Source organism: Pristis pectinata, chromosome 45 (assembly GCF_009764475.1).
Source record: "Pristis pectinata isolate sPriPec2 chromosome 45, sPriPec2.1.pri, whole genome shotgun sequence".
Classification (NCBI taxonomy): domain Eukaryota; kingdom Metazoa; phylum Chordata; class Chondrichthyes; order Rhinopristiformes; family Pristidae; genus Pristis; species Pristis pectinata.
In genome coordinates this window covers 2,614,673-2,626,741 of record NC_067448.1, presented here as the reverse complement: position 1 = coordinate 2,626,741, position 12,069 = coordinate 2,614,673, and the positions used below count along the sequence as shown (strand labels likewise).

The following is a 12,069-nucleotide window of genomic DNA, read 5'->3' as shown; positions in this document are numbered from 1 at the left end:
TGAGAATTCCCCAAACTCCTGGACTTATTATTAGATGTAATTTATTCCTGAGGAATGAGTTGTTGCTGTTTGAGAGAACGAATAAGATGTGAATATACACAGTGGTAACACACTAAGAAGTGGGAGTGGGAATTTAAACTGGAATTGTTGGGGGATGGGAACCGAACTGAAGAGACTGGGGAAGAGGCGGCTGGCTCTCAAATAGAGAAAGCTTGTAGACAGTGCGAGAGGAAGGATAGGCAGGTGATAGAGAAGGGACGTGCTCAGACCCACGGTTTGAGATGTGTCTATTTTAACACAAGGAGTATTGTGAACAAAGCGGTTGAGTTTAGAGTGTGGATCAGTGCTTGGAGCTACGATGTGGTGGCCATTACAGAGACTTGGATGGCTCAGGGATGGGAATGGTTACTTCAAGTTCTGGGTCTTAGATATTTCAGAAAGGACAGGGAGGGAGGGCATGGCACTGTTGATCAGAGATTGTGTCACAGCTGCAGAAAAGGTGGACGTCATGGAGGGATTGTCTACAGAGCCTCTGTGGGTGGAGGTTAGGAACAGGAAGGGGTCAATAACTTTACTGGGTGTTTTTTATAGGCCGCCCAGTAGTAACAGGGATATCGAGGAGCAGATAGGGAAATAGATTCTGGAAAGGTGTGAGAATAACAGAGTTGTCGTGATGGGAGATTTTAATTTTCCAAATATCGATTGGCATCTCCCTAGAGCAAGCGGTTTAGATGGGGTGGAGTTTGTTAGGTGTGTTCAGGAAGGATTCTTGACGCAATATGTAGATAAGCCTACAAGAGGAGAGGCTGTGCTTGATTTGATATTGGGAAGTGAACCTGGTCAGGTGTCAGATCTCTCAGTGGTAGAGCATTTTGGAGACAGTGATCATAATTCTATCTCCTTTACAACAGCACTGGAGAGAGATGGGAACAGGCAAGTTAGAAAAGCGTTTAATTGGAATAAGGGGAATTATGAGGCTGTCAGGCAGGATATTGGAAGCTTAAATTGGAAACAGATGTTCTCAGGGAAAAGTATGGATGAAATGTGGCAAATGTTCAGGGGATATTTGTGTGGAGATCTGCATTGTTATGTTCCAGTGAGACAGGGAAGATATGATAGGGTACAGGAACCATGGTATACAAAGACTGTAATAAATGTAGTCAAGAAGAAAAGAAAAGCTTACAAAAGGTTCAGAAAGCTAATTACTGTTAGAGATCTGGAAGATTATAAGGTTAACGGAAAGAAGCTTAAGAAGGAAATTAGGAGAGCCAGAAGGGGCCATGAGAAGGCCTTGGCAGGCAGGATTAAAGAAAACCCCAAGGGATTCTACAAGTATGTGAAGAGCAAGAGGATAAGACGTGAAAGAATAGGGCCTATCAATGGTAACAGTGGGAAAGTGTGTATGGATCCGGAGGAAATAGCAGAGGTACTTAATGAATACCTTATTTCAGTATTCACTGTGGAAAAGGATCTTGCTGATTGTAGTGTGGACTTGCAGCAGGCTGAAAAGCTTGAGCATGTAGATATTAAGAAAGAGGATGTGCTCGAGCTTTTGGAAAGCATCAAATTGGATAAGTCTCTGGGACTGGTTGAGATGTACCCCAGGCTACTGTGGGAGGCGAGGGAGGAGATTGTTGAGCCGCTGACAACGATCTTTGTATCTTCAATGGGGAAGGGAGAGGTTCCGGAGGAATGGAGGGTTGCGGATGTTGTTCCCTTATTCAAGAAAGGGAGTAGAGAGAGCCCAGGGAATTATGGACCAGTGAGTCTTACCTCCGTGGTTGGTAAGCTGATGGAGAAGATCCTGCGAGGCAGGATTTATGAACATTTGGAGAGGTATAATATGATTAGGAATAGTCAGCATGGCTTTGTCAAGAGTAGGTCCTGCCTTACAAGCATGATTGAATTTTTTGAGGATGTGACTAAGCACATCGATGAAGGGAGAGCAGTAGATGTAGTGTATATGGATTTCAGCAAGGCATTTGATAAGGTACCCCATGCAAGGCTTATTGAGAAAGTAAGGAGGCATGGGATCCAAGGGGACATTGCAGTGTGGATCCAGAACTGGCTGGCCCACAGATGGCAAGGAGTGGTTGTTGATGGGTTATATTCTGCATGGAGGTCGGTGACCACTGGTGTGCCTCAGGGATCTGTTCTGGGAACCTTACTCTTTGTGATTTTTATAAATGACCTGGATGAGGAAGTGGAGGGATGGGTTAGTAAGTTTGCCGATGACACAAAGGTTGGAGGTGTTGTGGATAGTGTGGAGGGCTGACAGAGGTTACAGCGGGACATAGATAGGATGCAAAACTGGGCTGAGAAGTGGCAGATGCAGTTCAACCCAGATAAGTGTGAAGTGGTTCATTTTGGTAAGTCAAATATGATGGCAGAATATAGTATTAATGGTAAGACTCTTGGCAGTGTGGAGGATCAGAGGGATCTTGGGGTCCGAGTCCATAGGACGCTTAAAGCAGCTGTGCAGGTTGACTGGTATATTGTCCTTCATCAATTGTGGAATTGAATTTAGGAGCCGAGAGGTAATGTTGCAGCTTTATAGGACCCTGGTGAGACCCCACTTGTAGTATTGTGCTCAGTTCTGGTCACCTCACTACAGGAAGGATGTGGAAGCCATAGAAAAGGTGCAGAAGAGATTTACCAGGATGTTGCCTGGATTGGGGAACATGCCTTATGAAAGCAGGTTGAGTGAACTCGGCCTTTTCTCCTTGGAGCGACAGAGGATGAGGGGTGACCTGATAGAGATGTATAAGATGATGAGAGGCATTAATCATGTGGATAGTCAGAGGCTTTTTCCCAGGGCTGAAATGGTTGCCACAAGAGGACATAGGTTTAAGGTGCTGGGAAGTAGGTACAGAGGAGATGTCAGGGGTAAGTTTTTTCCTCAGAGAGTGGTGAGTGTGTGGAATGGGCTGCCAGTAACGGTGGTGAAGTTGGATACAATAGGGTCTATGAAGAGACTTTTCGATAGATACATGCTTAGAAAAACAGAGGGCTATGGGTAAGCCTTGTAATTTCTAAGGTAGGGACATGTTTGACACAAGTATGTGGGCCGAAGGGGGGGGGGTGGGCTAGTGGGGAAGGGTTGTGCTGAGAAGATTTGAGTATGATGGAGCATTTTAGCACCGAGACTGGGCTTGTCCTCGGACAGGTGGGGGGTGGGAGAGACTGATAGAGGTTAACAAAATATGAGGGGTATCTACAAGGTGGTAGTGGGGAAACAAAACCTGGGATTGTTTGGGGATGTTGCAGTCGGGGTAGGGTGGAAGCAGCTACTCCCACAGGAGGACGTAATACTGAAATGATCAATGGGATTGAAGGCTCCTGGCCTATCATGTTGAAGTACTAGAAACTGGGATGAGTGTAGATCAGTGGTCGATGGTTAGTTCATTAACTCGGACCAAAGCCACTCCTAACTTTAGGGTGTGGCAGTGTCCTCCAATTCCACTGCCCTCCCTCTACGTGTGTGTGGGCCACTCTCTCTCTCCCCTGTTCTCACGGTTGAAGATAATTTTAACTGGTAGTGATGAGAAATGTTTGAACATCTCACACATACAGCACTTTATGCAATACATTACTGACATTGTGAATAACTGATGGATGCATTTTGAGGCTCATTGACTGTGAGGGCAACTTGTCATTAATTTGAAGGTTTTCCTGAAAAATGTTTGAAAGAAATTATATCAGACCGGCATTTGAATTAGTTTGTTTCATATTCTATTTATGTTTAGACTGGAGGCTAATGACCTGGGAGATTCAGGAGTGAAATGGGTGTCTGTGGCTCTGAGGGACCCTGAGTGTAAAATACAGAAACTGGGGTAAGTACCAGACTGTGAGAAATTGTGTTAATTGTGTTACTGATAAACCCTGGGGATTTGCACCGTCTCCTGTCTCTCTGTGTCCCCCACCCTCACTCTCTCTCATCTCCAGGCTGGACAACATTGGTCTCACAGATTCCGGTACCAAGGATCTCACCTCTGCTCTCAGTACAAACCGCTCAGTGACAGATCTGAACCTGAGTGGTAATAAACTTGGAGATTCAGGAGTGAAATGGGTGTCTGAGGCTTTGAGGAACCCGGAGTGTAAAATACAGAAACTGGGGTAAGTACCAGACCATGAGAGATTGTGTTTACAGTCACTGGGTGTCTGACACTGAACATTAATGTGATCAGTAATTGTGTTACTGTTACACCCTGGGGATTTGCACCATCTCCTGTCTCTCTGTGTCCCCCACCCTCACTCTCTCTCATCTCCAGGCTGGACAACATTGGTCTCACAGATTCCGGTACCAAGGATCTCACCTCCGCTCTCAGTACAAACCGCTCAGTGACAGATCTGAACCTGAGTGGTAATAAACTTGGAGATTCAGGAGTGAAATGGGTGTCTGAGGCTCTGAGGAACCCGCAGTGTAAAATACAGAAACTGGGGTAAGTAACCAGACTGAGAGATTGTGTTTACAGTCACTAGGTGTCTGACACTGAACATTAATGTGATCAGTAATTGTGTTACTTACAAGCACTGGGGATTTGCACAGTCTACTGTTTCTGTGCCCTTTCACACTCTCGCTCTGATCTCCAGGCTAAGGGATGTCAGTCTCACAGATTCCTATGCCAATTATCTCATCTACAATCTCACAATAAACTGCTCACTGACTGGACCAGAGTAAAAATAAACTGGGAGATTCAGTCATGAAACTGGTATCTGCTGCTGTACCGAACACCAAATGTAAAATATAGAAACTGGAATAAGTACCAGACTGTGGGAGATTGTGTGTACAATCATTGGGTGTCTGACACTGAACATTAATTGATCAGTAATTATGTTACTGATAAACCCTGGGGATTTGCACCGTCTCCTGTGTGTGTCCTTCATCCTTATTCTCTCTTATCTCTAGGCTGAATAATATCGGTCTCACAGATACTTCCACTGAGGATCTTGTCCCTGCTCTCTGTGCATCAGACTCATTGAAAGGTCTCAACTTGGGATCAAACTCCTTCACAGACCAATCTGTCCACACTCTCCGCCGCCTCATAGTGACCCGACCAAAACTGCGATGGATCTGGTGAGTGTTTGCATTAATGTTTTAGTGTGACAAAAATAGTATCAGTGGATCTGTGGGCTTTTCTGGTGATATTTGTAAGTGTTGTTGAAATATTAACCCCAGGCCCTTGTTACTGACACTGTTGTGTAATCTGTTTCTTTCCCCTTTATTCTTCAATCTGTTTCAGGCTGAAGGGGAATAAGTTCAGTCCGACCAGGGAGGAGGATTTGAGGTCGCTGCAGGAATCCAGACCCGGACTGAGGGTGGAAATATGAAAATCTCAATGTGTCGACATCACTGGCCTTGAGATGGGAATATTTTTGACTGAGTTCCTGTCGTTCCCCCCCCCCCCCCTTTAAATGGCAGCTCTTGAGTTTCACTCCTAATGACTGATTCCCAGCTGGATCAGATAAAGGTTTCTACCCAAAATGTCGACTGTCCATTTCCCTCCCCAGATGCTGCCTGACCCACTGACATCTCTGCTGTCAGTGGACTCGCCCACCTGTATAAGTCTGCCCGATACCTAGGAATGGCTGCACCCCCCCCCCCCCCCCCCCCCTCAGTTGCACCTGGACCTGCAGTGATTGTGGATGCTACCTTGAAGTGTAATTGTATAATCACTGGTTTACCTGAAGTAAAATGACTTATAAACTGGACTGATTATTGAACCTGTAACTCGCTCTTACATGTCTGTTCTTTGTGTTGGGATTGGAACTGAACTATGAACAGCTTATTTTGTCCACACATTAAAAAGTTATTGATTTCACCATAATTGTAAATTAAACACTAAACTGTTGTCACTTCTTGACTTGGTGTCTGACCTCTGATGATGTGAGAAGAGAACATGACCTGCTATCACAGCAACCCAGAGACCCCCTCCCCTGCTGAACACCACCACACTACAAAAGCAGCAAAGAGTGCCCCTCCCCTGCTCACAACACACCTCACTGCATCAGCAGCCCAGTGCCCTTCACTAACGGAACCATACCAGAGCACTGTAACCATATTCAGAGTGCGTCACACTGGCTGAACTGCACCAGTGCAGTGTAATAATGCCCAGAGCACTTCTCAGTGGAGTTTGCAACATCTTCCCCAAGACCCCTGGGTGCTCCAGTTTCCTTACACATCCCAAAGACATGCCAGCCATTTGGTTAATTTGTTGCTGCAATTTGCCCCCAGTGTGTAAGTATCGGTATATTATTGTCACTTGTACCAAGGTACAGTGAAAAACTTGTCTTGGATACCAATCGTACAGATCAATACATTACACCTGCATTGAGGTAGTACAGAGTAAAAACAATAACAGAATACGGAGTAAAGTGTCACAGCTACAGGGAAGTGCATTGCAGGTAGACAATAAGGTGCAAGGTCAAACAAGGTAGATTATGAAGTCAAGAGTCTATCTCATCATAAGGGAATAGTCTTATCACCGTAGGATAGAAGCTGTCCTTGACTCTGCTGGTATGTGCCCTCAGGCTCCTGTATCTTCTGCCTTATGGAGAGGAATGACCCACATGGGTGGGGTCCCTGATTATGCTGGCTGCTTCACCAAGGCAGTGAGAGGTAGAGTAGAGGAGGCTGGTGTCCATGATGCCCTGGGCTGTGTCCACAACTCTCTGCAGTTTCTTTCAGTCCTGGGCAGAGCAGTTGCCACACCAAGCTGTGATGCATCCAGATAGGATGCTTTCTGTGGTGCATTGATTAAAAATTGGTGAGTGTCACAGGATGTGCCAAATTTCTTTAGCCTCCTGAGGAAGTAGAAGTGCTGGTGAGCTTTCTTGGCCGTGGCGTCTATGTGGTTGGACCAGGATGTTCACTCCTAGGAACTTGAAGCCCTCAACCCTCTCGACCTCAGCACCGTTGATGTAGACAGGAGCATGTACGCCGCCCCCTTTCCTGAAGTCTTTTTTGCTGACAGGTTGTTGTCATGACACCATTCCACTAAGCTCTCTAGCTCCAACTTATTATTTGAGATACCACCTACTACCATGGTATCATCTGCAAACTTGTAGATGGAGTTGGAGCAGAATCTGGCCATGGAGTCATGAGTGTATAGGGAGTAGAGGACTGGATGCAGCCTTGTGGGGCACCAGTGTTAGGAATAATCGTGCTGGAGGTGTTGCTGCCTATCCTCACTGATTGTGGTCTGTTGGCTAGAAAGTCATGGATCCTGTTGCAGAGGGAGGTGTTGAGTCCCAGGTCTCAGGGTTTGGTGATGAGTTTACTTGGAAATTTGGTATTGAAAGCAGAGCTGTAGTCAAGAAACAATGGTCTAACATAGGTGTCTTTAATGTCCAGATATCAGTGTAGGGCCAGGGAGATGGGGTTCACTGTAGACCTGTTACGGCATTAGACAAATTGCAATATGTCGAGGTTGGCTGGGAGGCTGGAGTTAATGCGTGCCATGACCAGCCTCTTGAAGCACATCATGATGGTGATGTCAGAGCCACTGGTTGGTAATCAATAAGGCATGTTACCTTGCTTTTCTTCGGTACCAGGATGATAGTGGTCTTCTTAAAACAGGAGGGAACCTCAGAATGAAGCAGGGAGAGGTTAAATATGTCTGCAAATACCCCCACCAGCTGATCAGCACAAGAGCTGAGCACACAGCCAGGGACCCAATCTGAGCCAGATACTTCCCTTGGGTTCACTCCCCAGAAGACTGATCTTACATCCTCGGCAGTGATCACGGGTTCAGTTGCATTGGAGGCTGTCTGGGTGGGTGGTGACAATCCAATCCCCTTCTGTTCAAAATACACATAGAATGCATTAAGCTCATCAGGAAGGGATGTGCTGTTGTTAACTATGCTGCCTGACTTAAGATTTGTAGACCGTTATAGCATGGAAGCCCTGCCACGACTGACGGCTGGTCTGGGATTCTATTTTCAACTGGTATTGTTTCTTGGCATTCTTGATTGCTTTCCGGAGGTCATATCTCGATTTCTTGTAAAGGTCATGGTCACCATATTAGAATGCAGCAGTCCTCGACTTCAGTAAGGAGTGGATCTCCTGGTTCATCCATGGTTTCCGGTTTCGGAACACCCGTATTGTTGTCTTTGGTACACAGTCCTCAACACACTTGCTGATGAAGTCTGTGATGGTGGTGACATATCACAGCTGGCAGGTGAGTCTTTGAACATGATATTGGGAATGGTTCATTATAGTCACTTGTACCGAGGTACAGTGATAAACTTGTCTTGCATACCAATCGTACATGTCAATTCATTGCACAGTGCAGTTACATTGAGTTAGTACAGAGTGCATTGAGGTAGTACAGATAAAATAACAGTACAGAGTAAAGTGTCACAGCTACAGAGAAAGTGCAGTGCAATAAGGTGCAAGGTCACGACAAGGTAGATCTTGAGGTCAGAGTCCATCTCATCGTATAAGGGAACCGTTCAATAGTCTTATCACAGTAGGGTAGAAGCTGTCCTTAAGTCTGGTGGTACGTGCCCTCAGGCTCCTGTATCTTCTACCTGATGGAAGAGGAGAGAAGAGAGAATGACCCGGGTGGGTGGGGTCTTTGATTATGCTGCCTACTTCGCCAAGGCAGCGAGAGGTAAAGACAGTCTCCCAAGGAGGGGAGGCTGGTTTCCGTGACGCGCTGGGCTTTGTCCCCAACTCTCTGCAGAGATATTGATGGTGGAATTGTTCCGAATGTGGGGAGAACGGGTTGCAGGGAAATCAGTGGGGGACTGGGATTACTCTGGTCACCTGAGCAATTCATAAACATCAGGCACATAAAGCAGGGAATCAGGCCCTCCAGCCCACTGAATCCATGCTGCCCATTGCAATTATTTGCAACAATTTTCCAGGTTGCCAGCAGTCCATGTTCTCCTCTGCCTTGGCAATTCAAATACTTGTCCAGATACATAAATGTTGGGAAATTCTCTGCCTCCATTACTCCTTGAGAAAGTCCATTCCTGATTCTAACTGATTTGAAATATTGCTTCCTTACACTGCTCTAAACTCTCTACCCCTTGCTAGTTTGGGCCGTAGGGATATTTACAGAGGAGGGAGATAGATTTTGAAAGATCAGGGGATCAAGCAAAACTAGTACAGAAGACTTGCAGCCTGGATCAGACATTAAGCTGTCGAATGGCAGAGCAGGTTAGAAGGGGACGAGTGGCTTTCAAGTTCCCCTCTGATCTTGGGTTCTATTGATTAGAGACGTCTGGCTCCAGTTACACTGGTGAGACAAGGGTGGCACCTGGGCTATTGTGAACAGGTCTGCTCTCCCTTCCTAAGGAAGGATGGACTTCAACAGACAGTGCACAGTGAAGATTCACCAGACTGTTCCCAGGGAGGGAAGGTTTGCCGGGGTGGGTCTTCGTCTGGGGAGGCTGGGCCTGGGAAGTCCAGGAAAAGGGATTAGGACCTCCCAAATCTCCATCTCCACAACAGAGGACCAATTGTTACACCTTGTAGTCAGCAGTTGGATTTAAATCCTGGCCCAAACAGGGTCTCAAAATAAAAGTCTGATGCTCTACCAAGTTCAATGGGCTCTGCAATCACAGTGCTCCAGAGTGCCTCCTACTGGTTTAACAGCAGCAGTAACTGCAACATAGATGCACAGTGCCCTGCACTAAATGAACAACATCATTACAAAGAGATGGGGTGGAAGTTCAAGAGTGGGGAGGGAAAGGGGCAGAAAGAAAGTAGAGAGGGAGAGAGATACACACAATGTCCAGTTGAGTGAGACACAAGAAACTGCAGTTGCTGGAATCTGGAGCAAAAGAAAATGCTGGAGCAACTCAATGGGTCAAGCTGCAACTGTGGGGGAAGAACTGCCAATGTTTCGTGTTGAGACCCTGCATCAGGACAGAGTGGAGAGGGAAGGTAACTGGTATAAAGAGGAGAGGAGGAAGGGTGAGATAGGGCCCAGTAGGTGATAGGGCGAAGGATGACGGTGGGGACGGTGAAGTTGGGAGATGGAGGCATGTGGGCTGGAGGGTAGTAAGTGGGGACCAAAGGCTAATGGTGCTGGAATCTGATATATGGAAGGTGATATTAAGGGAGAAGCATTGGACAGATGGAACCAGATGGAGCAGGGGATCCGGTGAGTGAAATGTGTGAACCAGGAGGTGGAGGGGGATGAAAATGGGTGATGGGGTTCTGGGGAGGCGTTTGTATGGGAAAGAGGACAAAAATGTAAGGACCAGCAGTGGATTGGAAGGAGGGAGGGGAACACAAGAGGTAAGGGTTACCTGAAATCAAAAAAATTAAGTGTTCATGCCATTGTGTTGCACACTACCCAGGCAGAATCTTTTGAGTTTGCATTGGAGCTCACCCTGGCAGAGGATGGACAGGTCATTGTGGAAGGAAGGGGAGTTGAAGTTGGATGCAGCTGAGAGCTTGGGATAGCCATTGCAGACAGTGTGCAAGTGCTCTGCATATCAACATGTAGCCTGCGCTTGGTTTCACCGATGTAGAGGAGTCCATATTATGAGCACTGAATGTAGTAGACAAGAGAAACAAAGGACTACAGATGCTGGAACCCAAATGAAAAAAACTATGATGCTGGAGGAACTCAGCAGGTCAGGCAGCATCCGGAGAGAAAAGCAGATGGTCAACATTTCGGGTCAGGACCCTTCTTCAGGACTGAAGATAGAAAAAGGGGAAGCCTGATATATAGGAGGGAAAAGCAGAGCAGTGATAGGTGGACAAAAGAGGGGAGACAGGGTGGGCACAAGGTGGTGATAGGTAGATGCAGGTAAGAGATAGTGATAGGCAGGTGCGAGGAAGAAAGGGAGAGCGGATCCACTGGGAGATGGGTCAAAGGGAAGGAGTAAAAGGAGAAAAAAGGTAGAAAAACGAGATAGGCTGGGAAAGTGAAGAAGCACGGTAGGTGCTGTGTGGGGAAGGGAGGTGGCGATTACTTAAAGTGGGAGAATTCATTGTTCATAGCATCAGGCTGCAAGGTTCCAAGACGAAAAATGAGGTGCTGTTCCCCCAGTTTACGCTCGGAATTATTCTGGCAGCGGAGGAGGCCGAGGACTGACATATCTGTGACAGTGTGGGAGGGGGAGTTGGTGACTGGCAAAGGGGAGATGCAGATCGTGGTTACGGACAGAGCGCAGGTGTTCTGCGAAATGGTCACCTAGTCTGCGTTTGGTCTCACCAATGTAAAGGGCACACGGTGCACCGAATACAGTAGATGATATTAAGGGAGGTGCGGGTGAATCTCTGTCTCACCTGAAAGGACTGTTTGGGTTCCTGGATGGAGGTGGTGTAGGGGCAGGTGTTGCACCTGTGGTGGGGCAGTGGAAAGTCCCCAGGGTGGGAGCAGGATGGGTGGTGGGTGGGGGGAGAAAAAGGAGTGAACTAGGGAGTCACAGAGACAGCAGTCCCGGCGAAAGGCAGAAAGGGATGGGGACGGGATGATATGCTTGGTAGTGGGGTCCCGTTGGAGATGGCAGAACTGGCGGAGAATGATGTGTTGGATACGTAGGCTGGTGGGATGAAATGCGAGGACAAGTGGGACCCTATCCCTGTTGGGTCTGGGAGGTGCGGGAAATGGCAGAGACACGGGTGCGAGCTCTCTCGACCACAGCTGGGGGGAAGCCCCGATTAGAAAAGAAGTTGGACATCTGGGATGTCCAAGCCAACTCTGGCCACATTCCTCAACTCTTTCTCTGCCATATCGACGACTGCTTTGGTGCCAATCTTGGACCCGTGCGGAACTCGAGGGTTTCGTAAATTTTGCCACTAATGTTCAACCGGCTCTCCAACTCACCTGCACTATCTCTGACACCTCTCTCCTTCCTCGATCCATGGATGAGGAATCTCCATGTCATGAGATTCCTCATCCACCAACATCTTCTACAAATCCACTGACGCCCACAGCTACCTTGATTACAGCTCCTGCCTCCCTGTCTCCTGCAAGGATGCCATCCCTTTTTCTCAATTTCTCCACCTCTGCTGCATCTGCTGCATGATGAAACTTTCCACTCCAGGACATCCAAACATAAAATTATGAAAGGGATACATAACAGAGGCAGGAAGGTTGTTTC

The 12,069-nt window shown here is 47.1% G+C and overlaps 2 protein-coding genes across 31 annotated transcripts in view; one reads left to right on the top strand and one right to left on the bottom strand.

Annotated features, from left to right (window-relative positions):
• Nucleotides 1-5,840, top strand: part of LOC127566797 (NACHT, LRR and PYD domains-containing protein 3-like) — a 44,491-nt gene extending 38,651 nt beyond the window's left edge. For 29 of the 30 annotated variants that reach the window (XM_052009306.1, XM_052009303.1, XM_052009301.1 and 26 more), the window contains 5 exons: nt 3,747-3,833; nt 3,946-4,116; nt 4,272-4,442; nt 4,910-5,077; nt 5,244-5,840. In XM_052009306.1, the coding sequence (XP_051865266.1) occupies nt 3,747-3,833; nt 3,946-4,116; nt 4,272-4,442; nt 4,910-5,077; nt 5,244-5,331 (685 nt within the window). In that variant the 3' untranslated portion in view covers nt 5,332-5,840. The remainder of the gene's footprint in view (nt 1-3,746; nt 3,834-3,945; nt 4,117-4,271; nt 4,443-4,909; nt 5,078-5,243) is intronic. The other variant, XM_052009305.1, reaches the window with a different exon arrangement.
• The window catches only part of LOC127566801 (uncharacterized), a 209,102-nt gene that overhangs the window by 168,973 nt on the left and 28,060 nt on the right, over nt 1-12,069 (bottom strand). The gene's annotated exons all lie outside the window — the stretch shown is intronic.